Source organism: Tyto alba, unplaced genomic scaffold, assembly GCF_018691265.1.
Source record: "Tyto alba isolate M040663 unplaced genomic scaffold, T.alba_DEE_v4.0 Super-Scaffold_13, whole genome shotgun sequence".
NCBI lineage: Eukaryota > Metazoa > Chordata > Aves > Strigiformes > Tytonidae > Tyto > Tyto alba.
The window spans coordinates 24,577,196-24,593,255 of record NW_024881275.1 but is presented as its reverse complement, the minus strand read 5'-3'; the positions used below and the strand labels follow the sequence as shown (position 1 = coordinate 24,593,255).

The window sequence follows — 16,060 nt, the reverse complement described above, 5'->3', positions numbered from 1 at the left end:
AAATGTAAACAGTTCTGAGATTATGCAACGCACTGATAATTCCTTATTACATCTTGTGTAATAGTGCTTTGTACTGTTCATTGAAATAGTTTTTAGCTTCTGATTTAATTCTAAGTGTTTAGTAGGTATTTATTTGGTTTCTTCAGTGTTATGCTTAGTGATTTTCATCATTAATGTAAAAGCGAGGACCAAAATGCTTTTACTAACAGCCAGGTGTATCCTGTGTCATGCCCTGTTCTGAAATAGGTTCCATTTTCGTCCTTTTCTCACTTTAAGGTGGTGTCAGTTTTGTTTTACGGCCAGACCGTTTCATCCTGGTGTTAGGGAGCAGGCTGATGTTGAACTGTGTAAAACAGGACCTCCTGACTTGTCAGTTGTGCCATTAAATTGACTATTTTATTTTAGACTTTCAGTCCTGATGGTCGTTGGCTAATAACATCATCAATGGACTGTACCATTAAGACTTGGGACCTTCCCTCTGGATGGTGAGTCTATTAAAAAACATATAGCGGAAATTTATTATAATCCCCTTTCTGTTTGTTAAGTGAGAGAAAGCCTTCTGGCTTTGTTATCTGTCACCAACATGTACTGTGTAATACTCAGAGCTGTCCGTGGTATAACAACTCAGTACCCAGTATTTTAGTTGCGTGTGATGCTAGCAATATGTGCCTTTTTCTGGACATACAGACTATCAATGTCCTGAAGATCTAATGATGAAACCTAGAGTTTTCATGTAGTGTAAATGAGTGTGAATTTGTTCTTTGTCTGGAAGCAGCGCTATAATCTCAATTACAAGAGATTGCTTAAGGTGAATTGCTTTGTGATACGCTCAAGTATTCATGGAGTTGTAGAATGGTTTGAGTTAGAAGCAACCTTCCAAGATCTAGTCCAGCTCCACTGCCATGGAGAGGAACATCTTTCACTGCATTAGGTTGATCAAAGCCCCATATAACCTGGCCTTGAACACTTCCAAGGCAGGGACATCCACAAGTTGTCTGGGCAGCCTGTTCCAGTGTCTCACCACCCTCATCATAAAAAATATCTTCCTTATATCCTGTCTAAGCCTACTTCCTTTCAGTTCAAAGCTGCTGCCCATTATATTGTCACTACAGGTCCTGTTAAAAAGTTAGTTTCAGTCTTTCTTATAAGCCCCCATTCAGTATTTAAAGGCTATAAGAAGGTCTACCTGAAGCCTTCTTTTCTCAAGGGTGAACAACCCCAACTCTCTCAGCCTTTCCTCATAGGAAACATGTCTTAGCCCTCTGATTGTTTTCCTGGACCTGCTCTAACTTCATGTCTATCTTATGCTGGGGGTCCCAGAGTTGGATGCAGTACTCAAGTTGGTTTTGTAAAGAGAAGCCTGATCTCAATTACATTAATTTTCGCAACACAGTAGGTCTTTACTTCAGTTATATTTTTCATTTGTGCATGCTTGCAAGTGCCAAAAAAAGTCTCCTCTTGTAAGTAATCTCCCAGAATGAAATTTGACCAAGAAATACATAAGAACACACAAGAAGTTCAGGAGCCCAGAAGAAACGGGCTGGAAAGTAACTTTGAGTTCTGCCAGTGCATTCTTGCAACAGCACATGGGGTAGCACTATTTTAAATTACTAAAAATCTATACAGTGTGAAGCTCTGGTTATACCTGGGACTGGATGGTTTCATTTAGGTTGATTACATTTGTTGTTCTGGTTTGGTAAATAATTTTATACACTGTAAAAGTTTTCATTTTACTATGAAAAGTTTGTTGAATCTCAACAGACAATTGACCTATTCTTGCATGATAAATGACACTGTTCTAAAATGGAACAGGATGGCCATTAGCTCTCTTCTTTGCAGTATAAATGGGAGGGATATTAACACTCTGTTTAGACTTTCTAACCCTCTTTCCCTTCCAAAATGGTATGCCTACAAAAAATTGCAACATTAATTGTAAAACTTAAGAAATGTTAATTGGATCTTGTCGTGGTTTGGGCCTGGTTGGCAGCCAACCACAATGCAGCAGCTTGCTCTCCCTTCTCGTTGCCAGAGGGGAGAATGCAGACATCCCTCTCACAGGAGACAGTCCTCCACAAACTTTCTCCGACTTGAATTCTTCCCATGGGCCGCAGCGTTCCCCACACTGCTCCGTCATGGGTCACCAACTTCCTCTGACTGGATTCCCTCCCACGGCTGCAGCCCTTCCCGAGCTGCTCTGGTATGGGACACCCCCGCATGCTGCAATCCTCCCAGCACTGAATTACAGCAGCGGGGCTGCCTTTTCCCATGAGACCCCAGCCTTCTTCGGGCACAGAACCTTGATCAGGCAAGCAGAAGCCACAGGCCATAAATCAATGTCTGCTCCACCGTAGATCTTCACGGGTGGCAGGGGGGGGCCGCCCTGCCGTCTCACCACAGGATACAGGGGGGTCTCTGCTCCAGCACACATCCCCCCCCTTTCTTCCTCCGTTCCTCCACTGACTTTGGTGTTCACGCAGCTGCAGCAACTCCTCCTCACAAGTCCCACTGCCCGTCACCACGTCCCTTCTTAAATACGTTATCGCAGAGGCGCAGCCGATTGGCTCAATTTCCCAAACAGAAGTGGAGCTGACTTGGAGCTGGGAGAGCTTCGAGAAGCTTCTCACAGGGGGCTGCCCCTATAGCCGCCTCCCCTGCCACCAAAAAAACTCTACCACTCACTCAACCCAGGACATTCTCTAATTTCTTTAATAGTATAATACTTTGCAATAAGAATCCATTCATACTGGTTTTTTTAGAAGTAATCTAACAGTAGTTCTTGTTTGCCTGTAACACACAAGTAAATATTTGTTGTTGTTTTGTTTTTTTTTTTTTTTCCTCTAAGTAACTGCAAGAAATTGTGGTCAAGGTGAAATCTAGGCAGGTACATTGCAAACCTGGCTTTTGAAAGTAGTTAGGTTAAATTATTCTTCCAGAAATTAAAGGAAAGGTTTTCTCATAACTATATGCAGAGGAGCGTATCAAAAAGGGAGAACGGCTTTTAATAAAAAGTCAGATGCTTGTTTTACTTCTACTGTGGTATATTTGCTCATAAATAGAACTACCAAATTACAAACTGTACATTCTAAAGATTCAGCTTTGAAACTGTCCTTATAAAAGGGTAGAATTCATGTTTTTAAGATGACTAAGTCTTACACTGCAAAAAATACCAATGGACTTCAACAGATGTCGTACCATTTACTTACTGAATGTCTTTTTTTTACTTGGGAGAGCTGCTTAACTGTCCTTGCATAAAATAAACATTCTTAGTGCATGTTTTTTATTTAGGGCTTTTTGACAATTGGGAAAAAAGTTACCAACTGGTGTAGAGAAAGTTGAAAGCAGGAACCTTGGCATTATGCAAATTTTTCTTTCTGCAGTGCAGCTTGCGTAGACAAATCAAGGAATCAAAGGTACAAGCTGACTGTTTATAGTTTGGATGGAGTACTCGGGACAGTATGGTGTGAGAAATGTTGATATTGTGAGCTCAGCAATTTTACCCTTTCCACTGTCTCACTTTGGTAGTTAGGTAGGAAGTGTAAAGGTGAATGTCTTCAGCCCCCGTGCAGGATTCATTTGACAATTACTGTACCTTTTTTGCAAAAATTAAAAGCATGTCGCTCATTGTCCTATAGTGGATTGATTTTCATGCCCCTCCTGCCCCCCTCTGTAATTTTGATCATGAGTTACATTCAGTAAGTAGAAAAAAATTAATGTTAACTTTGTTTTGCAGTTGTTTCTTACTGTTTCTTTACTGAACAATATTTCTCAGATACTGATAAAGATTGTGGTAAAAGGATGGATTTGAAACTAAAACCAGTATTTATGGTAAATCTTCTAGCCATTGTGCACTGTGTGCAAAATGTATCAGTGTAACTGACACATGTCCTGGCATTTATGGGTTTAGTGTTTGTATTTTACATTGAAAATAATGAATGATGTGACTCTTGCCTGATTACTTTTTACTTGTAACGTGGTCCAAGAGCATGTAGATGGAATAAAACTTTCCATTCAGGTTAAAATACAGCTTTTATTTTGACCATGGCTTGTCAAACCACTGCAGAAGTGCTCAGTACAGAAGAAAATACATGACCACAAGATTTTACATTTTAAACTGCTTTGTTGTATCAATATTTTTTTCTATGGTTAATGAACAGAACTGGGTTGTAGAAACTGGCTGCTCTCATCACTTCTCACTTTGATTTTGGTCTGTAAACAAGAGCAAAGTATTCAAGCTCTAAATTAGTTTTGGTTTTTGTTTCTCTTGATGAACTGTTAGTTGTCAAACTCAACTGCTTCTTACAGTTTGAAGTAACTGAAATCTATACCTCATCAAGTGACAAGCAGTTCTATGAATCTGGGTTTGAGTGGAAGTCTACTAGGGTGTGCATCATCTAGGACTTGTGGCATCCTCCAGATAATCAAAAGTGGCTTATTGTTAAAATAGTCACATACTACTGAATACTTTAACTTTCTTTTCATGTGGTATTTTTTCAGTTTTCTGCAATAGGGAAATGAATGATCCAGGAATGGTATATCAGGCTGAAGATATAATGTCAAAACAAACTGGCAGATAATATAATTTTGCAGTGTACAATTCATTCTTTACTTTAGGAACATCAGGTCCTAGTGTTATCCAGGTGTGTATGAAGTATCTTGAGAGAGAATTAATGATTAAAGGTAGAGCATAAAAGATGAGGTCAGAGCAGCCTGGGGCTGATTGAAGTACGAACTTCATGGCCACTAAAAAGGTTAGTGTTAAGCATAAGGAATTGAATGTGGACAGTTGGTTCATATTTTCCACTGAATGTGGATGTCTAAGGAGGTAGCATAAATGCACAACATAAATGTAGCAGATTTTGGAGAATTTTATTAAGTGGTTTGTTGCACAGTGCCATTCATTTGCCAAGTTTATATATCATATTCGAATATTTTTAATACATTAGTTTGTATATATCCAGTGTCCTGCTTGCATTCAGTCGTATTTGTGCTGTAATTCAGCTATGCATAGATAAACAAGTTCATCTTGCTGAGAATTTCTCTGTTGTGTTTTCTCACCTTAGCCTCATAGATTGCTTTTTGGTAGACTCCGCAGCTGTGAGCCTTACTATGTCTCCTACAGGAGATTTTCTAGCATCAACACATGTGGATGATCTTGGAATTTATTTGTGGTAAGTATGTAATATATCTATTTCTACACAGAATTTCAGATAGGGAAGAATTCTTTTAATCACCTTTATCACAAATAAAGAATTGTTCTGTAAAGTATGATCTCCAGGGTTTTGTCTTCTCTGGTTCTAATGAAGACAAGCATTGTGATTTGTAAATCTTGAAATCTCTTGCAGTTAAGATATTTATTCTGGTAATTAAATGATCTCTTTTTTCTAAGTGAGAAGAATTCCTGTTACGTCATCCCTAAAGTTTTTCTTTGACTCTTTTTTTTTTTTTTTTTTCCACACCCTTTGAAATGTCAGTGCTTGTGTAATGGTACTTTCTGAAGGGCTTTTCTTCTTGTCCTGTCGTACAGTGTTCTCTGAGACTCCTAAGTAGAATTTGGAAGTTGCAGTTATTTCTGTTTATTAATAATAGATCAGCACAGATGTAAAATGTGGTTTAGTTCAATTTCCTCCTGATATGGCTTTAAGGCAAATGACTGGTGTTAGGTCCAGTACTAAAGTAACACACCTTTTAAGTAGTTCATAGTTTTTTTTCCTTTTGATAGATAGATAGATCTTGCAGGTTACATTTGTTGCCTGTAGTTTTGCCAGAGGAGTGTTCAGCTGTTAGACCTTCCTGTGCTTAAGTAAAAGTGCTTTGTTGTGAATAATGCAAATGTTTTTACGTAGCCCTGGTTTATATTGACAGAAAAAATAATTTGCCAGAATGGATTGTGTACATGTTCCAAACCTTAAGAAAATCTGCCAAGTTTGCTACTCTGAAGTTCTGTGAGAGCAGGATGAATCATTTATATTTGCATAACGTATTGTATATATTAAGTACAAAGTAGGCATTTTAGATAGACAATTTTGCAATTTCAAGTAAATACAGTAACTGGCAATGATTGAAGTAATCATACTTCATAATGTCATATGTATTAAATGTTCTTGGCAATAATACTTCAGCATAACTTTTATGTTTCAGACTTAAAGATGACATATATCACTGTGTTCCATTTCTTGTTTATCTCGTAGATGGGGAAAACTAATCTTGAATAGAACCTGGTAAATTGCTGTAGTATGGTAGTATTAGACTGCAGTAAAATAATGTCTAACACTTGTTTCCATTCACCTGAAAGTTGTTTTTAAAATGCCTGTCTTATTTTTCAGGTCAAACCGTTCTTTATATTCACTTGTCTCTTTACGGCCCCTTCCAGCAGATTATGAACCTTCTGTGGTGACACGCCCTAGCACCTGCCCTGTGCAAGGTAATCTTCAGATGAAAAAGCATTTTATTTTCAGTTTGGTATTATATTTTAAATAGAAGATGGTTTTCTTCCTCAGTGAAGATTCACTGTCTTAGCATTCTTTCTCTGAACTGTTCCTATTGCTTCTATAATTTTTGGCATACTTATATGTTAATATTATTTACTAAAATCTGGTTATGTTTCTATGTTCAAGCATAAAGAATTACACTGTTATGATCTCCAGATCTTCAAGGAGATTTTGTAGGTAATAAAAACATTTGTGCTATTTGCTGGCACTCTTCAATCCCAGACCTGTGTAAATACCTTTGTTTCTGACACATGTGAGGCCAGTTTAAAATTAATGTTACTGTTTGGTGGTGGAAGGGGGATTGTTTTTTGTTCCACTTCCCCACAACTTTATTGTTTGCCTGGATGCCGTGGTAATTTCACTGTTCTATATTGTCTTGTTGGCAAGAGAATTGGGTTCAGCTGACCTGCCATGTACCTTTGCTAGATTCCTGGTGAAAGGCCTAAATTGCATTTTGGTACATTTAATAGGAGTGGTTGTGCTTCTGAAGGCCTCTAGATGGAGATCTTGTCTACCGAAGTTTAGCAGTGCATACATTTAGGTCTCCATCTGGAGGAGAAACACGCCTAGCTATTGACAGTGTAAAAGAGTGAGGAACATACTTGATGATGGGTTTATTAGGTACATACTTATTTTAGATACTTAAATTAGGGAGACAGGATTTCATCCCAAAACTTTGAATGTTTTAATACTATAAACTGATTCTGGCTGAACACTTTAATTCACTTTCTGCCTGCAGCAAATGTGAAGTTCCTGTTTAGATGCTCTGAGCTTTTAATGATTTACATTTCCTTGTTGTTTTAGGCTTTTCAATCACATTCATGGTTTCAGACATGTAGTATTTTGCAAAAAGGAAGGAAGAGTAGAGGTGTTTGGTCAAGACCATATAGGAAGTCTAGAGAAAACCTAATCACAGGCTGCATATCTTTGTTTTTATAATGCTATGCTTTAATGTTGAGATTTTCTTCATTTTTATGTGCTATTTCAGTAATACCTATAAACAGTTTGCAAAGATTTTACACATTTGTAACTTAAAACTAAAATTGCTGTGTATATATTTTAAAACAGTTTACAGAATTTTGAAAGTAATTCATTGTTTCTCCTTTAGGACTTACATAAATTGGTTTTATATCATCTGCCAAAGCAGATAAAGCTTGTTAATCTTTAAAACGTTGTTAAAATTTAATTCTGCTTTTTAGCTATAGTTGTTCACAATTTAATATTTCATACAATTAATAAGGGTTGTTTATGTACCTTTTCATATGTTATGGTAGCACCTATATATATATTTGTTATGCATATGTTTCTCAAAAATTGCAAAAGAAAAAAATCATGCTGTTTTGATTTTTTAAAAAAATGTGTGAAGTATGTACATAAAAAATATCTGTTCTTAAAAGATGTGAATGTGGCAGGAGATGAAGAAATGTGTGATGAAATGATAGAATATGTCTCACCTGAGCAATTGGGGGAGCAGCTGGTAACCCTTTCCTCATTACCGGAATCAAGGTGGAAAAATCTCCTTAATCTTGATATTATCAAGGTAACGATAGTAGGCACACTGTTGCTTATCTACTACATACAATATTTGGACTGTATTTTTTAAGAAGGATGTGAAATGAGGGCTATTTCTCCTGTAATGTGAGCCAGACAGTTGTCTTAACCATTCTTTTGGATATTCAAGAAATCTTAAGGAGGAACTGTTTCATAACTTTTGCCATTACTATTTCTGCAACATGCAAAATAGCTGTCTGAAGGCAGATATTTCCATGTCAATGCAGATAATAAGTGCCTGTAAAGCTGTTCTAAGTTATGCTTACAAATCACTGTCACACATTCCCATAAGTGGAAGAAGAGGAGAGAATGCACAAAAAAATAGTAGTATACTGCCAGGTGTATTTGCCCATGTTCTATAAGCTGCATTTACCTAATCACAAAATTTGATCTCACTTCTCAGGTATTTTTCAAGATTTTGCAGTAGATGACTATATGATGCTTTTCACAATTTCTGGGATCTGGAAGAGGGACTGCTTTTCTTCTGAATAGTAGCTTCATATCTAGTGGTGTAAAACATTTTACCAATGTATTTAGTTGTCAGTTGGTCCTTACAGTTTTCATAGTATTTTAAAAGTCAAACTCTTGACAAAAATTCCCACGTGTTCTTACAACGATGATGATTTTAATTCAAATGTCTAATTAACAGAAAAAAAATAAACCAAGAGAGCCACCAAAAGTTCCCAAGTCAGCCCCTTTCTTCATCCCAACAGTTCCTGGTCTTATACCTCGATACATTGCTCCAGAGGAAGAAAATGATACCCAGGTAAAAATAAGAAACAATATAATAGTGTTTAAATATTTAGTGTATTTTAAAAGAAAAATTTTAAATGCTTTTTAATGCTGAGTGAAATCGTGCTAAACTTTAAAGTACTGGTTCCAACATGTTTACATTAATGCTTTCTTTCTTAAAGTCTTTTATTCTGTCAGTAGGAAAATAATCTAACTGAGATGTAAAAACACGTTTGCATATTCATGTATGCTCTCTTATACTTCCATGGTCTAGTCAAAGGTAGTAAACCTTGGAGTACTGGCACAGAAGTCTGATTTCTACATTCATCTTGAAGAAGCCCTGAGGACTAATGAATGTAAGTTAAGACATTTCACTAAAAATGTAGATGGTAATAGTATTTTTATATACATTTGACTTTTAATGCTAGAATTGTTAACATGTGCAAGGAAAAAAATATGCATAGTACAGTAGCAAAGGGATGTCCTGTTATGTATAAAGCTGACTGATGCATAGGTAGCCAATCTAGCTCAGAGATCCATTGGTACTGTAGCTTGCCTGCAACATGAAGCCCACTTCTGGCTAAAACCTATGTAGAGAGGGAAGGTAATGTTTTACTTTTGTAAATTGTTAGACTTTTTTGGAGATTGTGATGATCTTACCCAGAAAAGATGCTATGCGTTATTCGTAAGGTAAGAAAGGAAAGGAATGATCTGGTAAGGAATAGTCTGATTCGCTGAAACAGGAAAAACATAATTTGCCTAGGAAGTTCTATTTTCAAGGCCCACTTCACTAAATATTCAGCAAACTTAGAGCTTTAATTGATGGCTTTATAATTTAAATCTTAAGAATAAATAATTGATATAAAAACAAGATGTTGGATTTCTCTTAACACTTAATTCATTTTGAAATTCAGTCACTTAAATTGCCCATGGAACGTACCTGCTGTTTGCTTGGTTTAACTTGTGCTCCTACAGAATTGTTGAAATTCAGATTTTTGGAAATGCTTGCTGATACAGCTGGTTTGAAAATATAAATGGAGGGTGGTTGGTAGCTTGTCCACAAGGCAGTTCTGCTGAGAACTTTTTCTACACCTTAAACTCTTTTGAGATATGTCCAGCTTCCTCAACTGCACTTAAACATTTTGTGTGCAGAACTTTATTATCTACCACAAACAAGGTGTGTTTTTTATCCTGTGTTTTTAGTATTCCAATTGATAGTATTCAGAAAATCACAGAATGGTTTGGATCTAAAGGGACCTTAAAGATCACCTAGTTCCAACCCAGACACCTTCCCCAGACCAGGTTGCTCCGTCCAACCTGGCCTTGAGCCCTTCCAGGGAGGGGGCAGCCACAGCTGTTCTGGGCAACCTGTGCCAGTGTCTCATCATCCTCACAGTAAAGAATTTATTCCTTATATCTAATCAAAATCTTCCCTTACTGAGTTTGAAACCATTACTCTCATCCTATCCTTACACTCTCTGATAAAGAGTCCCTTCCCATCTTTCCTGGAGGCCCCTTTAAGTACTGGAAGGCCACTAGAAGGTCTCCCTGGAGCCTTCTCTTCTCCCTGGAGCGCCTCCCTTGTCCTCATAAGGGAGGCGCTCCAGCCTCCTGATCATCTTCATGGTCCTCCTCTGGATCCTCTCAAGCAGGTCCATGTCCTTCCTATGTTGTGAGCCCCAGAACTGGACACAGCACAGCAGGTGGGGTCTCATGAGTGGAGTAGAGGGGAAGAATCCCCTCCCTTGACTTGCTGGCCACACTTCTCTTGATGCAGCCCATGATAAGTTGGGCTTTCTGGACTGCAAGCGCACATTGCTGGGTCGTGTTGAGCTTCTCATCAGTTCTATTAAACTGCTTCAGAGCTGCTCAGGGAAGAGTGAAGCATCAGGTGAATATTTTAAAACCTAACCAAGCACCTAGAGGCTGGCTATACCAGGGAGCAAGTGTCCTCTTTGATGTGTTTCGGTAGTGGTCCTGTGGGTCTCAGGCCACCTCTCTGCTGTAAGGCAGGTGTGCTTCAGGGCTTGTGCTGTAATCCCAATCCAGGCAGCCTGTTGATCCTGACTCAGGACACTGCTGGTGTGTAACATGACTCTGTGCTTCCTAGTTTACAAACATCTCTTCCCAAAGGTGACTAGACCAGGCAAATAAATAGCAGTATACTAGAAGCCATTGTGATTTATGGTTGAAATAGAGACAGGGTTTCATACCTCAGATGAGGACTGTGGAACATAGGTTGATCTGGACACCTTTTCCATACTGTATGTGTACCAACTTCATAGTATGTTCCATGCTTGGTTTTTTTTAATGTTGCAGCACAAAAATGAGTTAATGCATCTGTTTTGTACTGTTAGTATCACAATTACCTATAAAACTAGCTAGTGATTTTCATAGGAATCAAATACAGATGGAAACAGATTTATACCACCTAAGGTATATTAACTAATGCCTGATAGCATTGGTCATCATGATGTAAGAGTATAAGAAGTTGCTCTTCTTAGCAACTTCTTAGCAAAAGCAATGTTGATTAGAAGACATTTTTTAAAATGTTCTTACCAACAACTGTGTTTGCAACCATATGTATTGTATTTCTGCATTTTTGAAGCAAATGGATGGAATTCTCAAAGATCAGGTAGGATTGTAGAAATCCCGAGGAAGAACATTTAGAAATAGGAGGAAAGAGTTTGTAGATTGCATATATTTCTCCCCAGCCCACTACCCCTCAGGTCCCAGGAAAAACAGGAGGAATTCACTTAAAAGCAATAATTACCTTAGATGCACGAGATGATCCTCAATTTAGCTTAATGTCAATAAGAGTAAACACCGTAAAGATTCCCACTAATAGTACCACCTTGTCTTTTCAAGCTGTTACTGCAAATATATCCTAGAATTCCCAAGTTACATGCATTCTTTTTGCCAAGAGTTGTAAAATTACAGTGTTACATTGTTAATAAGAAATTTTGTTCAGCTTAAAATACAAATGAGAGAAAAAGTGATAGAAATACAAAGATGTTACTTGTCTTTTTCAGAGTGAACTTACAAATAAAATACAACTGTCTTACTAGGAATGTACTTCTCTGTAGTGTGTGATGGGACAGTAAATTAAAGGTAGGATGGCATTTTGTGGAAAACAAAGTAAGGAAACAGTAGAAGCTTGAAAGATACAGTCACTACTTAAGAATTTTGGAATAAACCTGACCACGTGAAGGTTCTGAAAGGTTCTTTTCTGCAAGTGTTACTGATAATGTATCTGTCAATTCTTTAATACAGATACAGCTCCACTTAGCTTACTGAAGAGCTTGGGACCATCAAATATTGAGATAGAACTGAGGGGTTTGGCCCCTGAAGGTGGTGGCTCAATGGAGGTGATGCTAAGCTTTTTGAGAATGATTGGGATGATGCTGAAGAAGAAGTACAACTTTGAACTTGCTCAGGCATACCTTGCACTATTTTTAAAGGTAATGATTTTCTTATAAAATTGTATGTTAGTCCTGTTTAAAATGATGACTGTCCAGTGAAAGGATGTAAATTGTGTGCTTGAAATAATTCTCCTAAGTGATTCTTTTTGTTGGGGATGGTTTTAAAATGACTAACTGAATATATTGGATAATTTGACAACTCATCTGGTCATAGTCATGAAAAACTTGTGAAAAACAGGTATTAAGAAGAGGACTGTGCCAGACAGGTTTTACTCTAGTATTTGTTACTTAGAACTGTTTTTATTTTTTGTAACATGCCCAACTTCTTACTGGTTGTTAATTGCTAAGCTAAGATATGCTATGCCTTAAGTAAGAAAACAATTCAGTGCACCATATTTGGGGAAGTAAAATAGGCATTTTGTTGGACTTGCCACTAGACATTGCAAGCCTGACTTATTTTCCATGTCAGTGGGCTGCCTTTCTTCTGTTAGCCATTAAGCATCACAGAGCTAGTTAAATTATTCGCAGATGTGTGGAAGAAAGTCGTTGTGATAAAATACAGTAGCAGTTACTCTTGGAGAGAAAGTGGTTCTGCAGAAGATTGAAACCCTTCTGATGTACAAATGCTTGTCAAGATTTATTAAACTGTGGGAAAGCAATTAATTACAGTTTACTAGGGAAAGGTTGTTATAAACATTCAGACACATGTAATACTGTCTATTGAACTGAGTATTTCTTAACAGCAATATTGCAAGGATTGGTTTTAAAGATTCCACAAGAACAGGTAGTGCAGGGAAATAGGAGTAGATCTGTAGTGCGAAACAACCTAGAGTTGAGGTCTTGATACTCATTTACCAGTAGCTTCTTATCCTGTCTATTTATTAGTCCTTTTTGTTAATCTGGTCCCATGGACTGGATGTGATTAACAGTTGCAATATTAGATGTTAGAATTAATTTTTCTGTTTAGCTTCATAAAAAAGAAATTAAGTTCTTGCAGAGTAGATTAGGGACAGCTAGGTAATTTGCCTCAGAAATATACTCCTGATCTGAACTACACTAGAATAATACAAACTCTTCCTGTGACACATGAACACAAGTATCTTCTTTTGTAGGTTCCAAGTAAAACAGCTCTGAGCTTCACAAGACTCCTAGATTTGAGTTGTAGCTAGGAAAATAACTATTCCATCCATTAAGTGGTAACAGTGTATTGCTTCTGTACAAGATTGAGAGGTTGCTTTTCTTTATGCATTACCACAATTACTGTTTATTAGAGAGAGACAAATCATCCACCTGTATCAGTATAGAGTGTGCCAGCATCATTCTTGCTTTGGGCAAGGTGGATAATTAAAATAATAATCCTGATTGACCTCAGGGCATCTGTTTAGCCTTTCTAGCCTAAACAGGAATTTGTGATTCAGGTTGGAAAGAGAAGAAAGTTACCCTCTCGAGCAGTGATTAGGATAGATTCAGCAGCAGCAGAAGATCTAGTAAAGCAATAACATATTTAAGACATTTTTCTGCCTTATCCCATCTAACACATATGTAGTAGTAAAATGGCTTGTAAAAGACTAGCAAAAGGACACAGCATTAAATGGAGGGAATTAATTGAAGGAAAAGAGTCCCTCCCTTACTTGGTACAGTCCTGGAAGCAAAGTATTGGAATTGAATGAGGAAAATGATTTATATTTTTTTTTTTATTATTATCTGTATTTGTTTCACTAGCTGCTTGTTTTCATTTTCAGTTACATCTTAAGATTCTCTCATCAGAACCGAACCTATTGGAAGAAGTATCCAGACTGTCAATGCAACTTGAGAAAACTTGGATTCATTTGCAGACTCTCTTCAATCAGAGTCTGTGTGTGTTAACATACATGAAAAGTGCTTTGCTATGAAAAAGGGTTTTGTCTGCAGAAAATTCCCCTCAGAATAAGAGTTCAATTTATTACTAAAAATACTGGACTCCAGAAGTTATACTGGGACTTCTGCTGCTGTATTTTGTACATCTGTGTCTGGCAAAGTATTTTAGAAGGCACATAACTGAGTATTCAGTTCAGTCTGAGCAAAAATTAATATGTTGAGCTTAAATATTCATGTTGGTTTAGTTTGTGCTGTTGAAGAACAAACAGTTGGATGGCTATAGGTAATGCAGCTAGTTACTTTATGCTTTCCTGACCAAAAATCTAAACCAGAATGAAGAAATTACTTGTGCAAAAAAAAAAAAAAAAAAAAAAAGGTATGTAATTTCTGTGCAGAAGACCAAAACCTATATTGTGCTTAATAAACAATTACTGTTGATGCAAAAATAAAAAAGTCTGATTTACTAGCAATTTGTTAACATTAGTTTAAAAGAAATTAATATAAAAACTGCAATCCTCTGCATTCAGAGAGCTTTTCCTATAAAGCTTTCTTCTCACTTTGGTAAGCTGCGTTCACTATTTTGCCTCGAACACCTATTTCTGAAAGTAAAGATTTCTAGCTGTGCTACAAATGACTGAACTTGAAAAAAACCTAAACCCATTTTTTTATAACCAGGTTTCTTGCTCCCATTTTTGAGTCTCAGTTTCTTACAAAAAATAGTATTATTTACTTAAGGAAATAAAGATTGCCAGAGTAAAAGCTTTGAGTTGTGGGTAATTTTTAATGGAATCTGATCTTGTTTTTATGAATTGATATTTAGGTTTCAAATTATAAGGTTTGCTCAGAGTCTGGGAACTCTTGAATGGGATTTGAGAGTACTGCCCCACAGCAGAACAATCTCCTGAACAAGGCCTTTGCTGTATTTCAGACGTTCCAGCTACAGACACAGATTAACAGAGTAACTAATACAAATGTACGCAGTTTTGATGAGAAAACTTGAAAGATGAGTTCATTGCATTTGGCAGAAGACTGAAAAAATAGTGTGGTTTTGTTGTTCTATATATGTGATATCTTTTAATGCCATCACATTATGGAATTCTTTGTAGTCCTATCTCCTGGAACAAATTATCTGCAAACATCTACATGCAGTGTAGAGTATGGAATCCTGCCTGAAACAAGCAACAATTCCACATGTATCATGAGATCAGCATCCTGTTGGCTGCTCATATGTGTGAGAAAAGTCATCAGGGTTATCAAAGGAGTGCAGAGGTGATGGGAAGTCGGGTTTTACAACTTCTCTGTGTTGTTCTGGCTGTTCTTTATCCATAAGTTTGACTCGCATCAAAGCTTGAAGAGAACAGAGATTTTATGGAAGTTTACAGACTGTTATTCTAGCCATTAAGACTGAAAACGTGGAGTCCATGGGAATGATGTACACCTGAGGGTTTTTATGAAGTTCACGACTGAGATTTAAGAAAATCTTTCTACCATAGAACAGTTAGTTTCTGGTGATACAGTTCTCGAGAACCCATTACTCCCAATTTCTTGAATGGATCTGAAGCAGTCCTAAATCCCTCAAACTTCAATGTAATATATAATAAACCTCTGAGTTTATAGGCATTACTGTGACTAAGTGAGAAGATCTTAAAGAATAATTTTTTGAACCAAGACATTAGAATATTAAAAGATGGGTAAATTGGTAGTTGCAGACCTGCCTCAGTAGAAGAAGGAACAGTGGATGAAGAACTTTCCTCTTGGATCAGAGTAAAGGTCCATCGAGCCTAGGGTCCTGTCTCCAGCTAGAGCAAGGAATAGATGCAAACAGGTCATGTATAGTGATCATTTCTCAAGCACATCACACCAGCTTTCATCAGACATCTATTCAGATACTTCATGAGCCAGGTGTATTCCAACTGTTATGTTTAGTACACTGTGGCAGACTTGTTTATTCTCTGTTAGTTCATCTAACCTCTTTTAGAACCTATTTATTCTGCACAGCATCCTGCAGTA

The 16,060-nt window shown here is 37.2% G+C and overlaps 1 protein-coding gene across 1 annotated transcript in view; it reads left to right on the top strand.

Annotated features, from left to right (window-relative positions):
- Nucleotides 1–14,503, top strand: part of WDR36 (WD repeat domain 36) — a 34,732-nt gene extending 20,229 nt beyond the window's left edge. Inside the window, exons 16-23 of the mRNA XM_042787752.1 lie at nucleotides 406–485; nucleotides 5,061–5,168; nucleotides 6,324–6,421; nucleotides 7,886–8,028; nucleotides 8,689–8,805; nucleotides 9,046–9,127; nucleotides 12,045–12,232; nucleotides 13,936–14,503. Coding sequence (XP_042643686.1) covers nucleotides 406–485; nucleotides 5,061–5,168; nucleotides 6,324–6,421; nucleotides 7,886–8,028; nucleotides 8,689–8,805; nucleotides 9,046–9,127; nucleotides 12,045–12,232; nucleotides 13,936–14,085 — 966 coding nt within the window. The 3' untranslated portion in view covers nucleotides 14,086–14,503. The remainder of the gene's footprint in view (nucleotides 1–405; nucleotides 486–5,060; nucleotides 5,169–6,323; nucleotides 6,422–7,885; nucleotides 8,029–8,688; nucleotides 8,806–9,045; nucleotides 9,128–12,044; nucleotides 12,233–13,935) is intronic.
- Nucleotides 14,504–16,060: the final 1,557 nt, after the last annotated feature.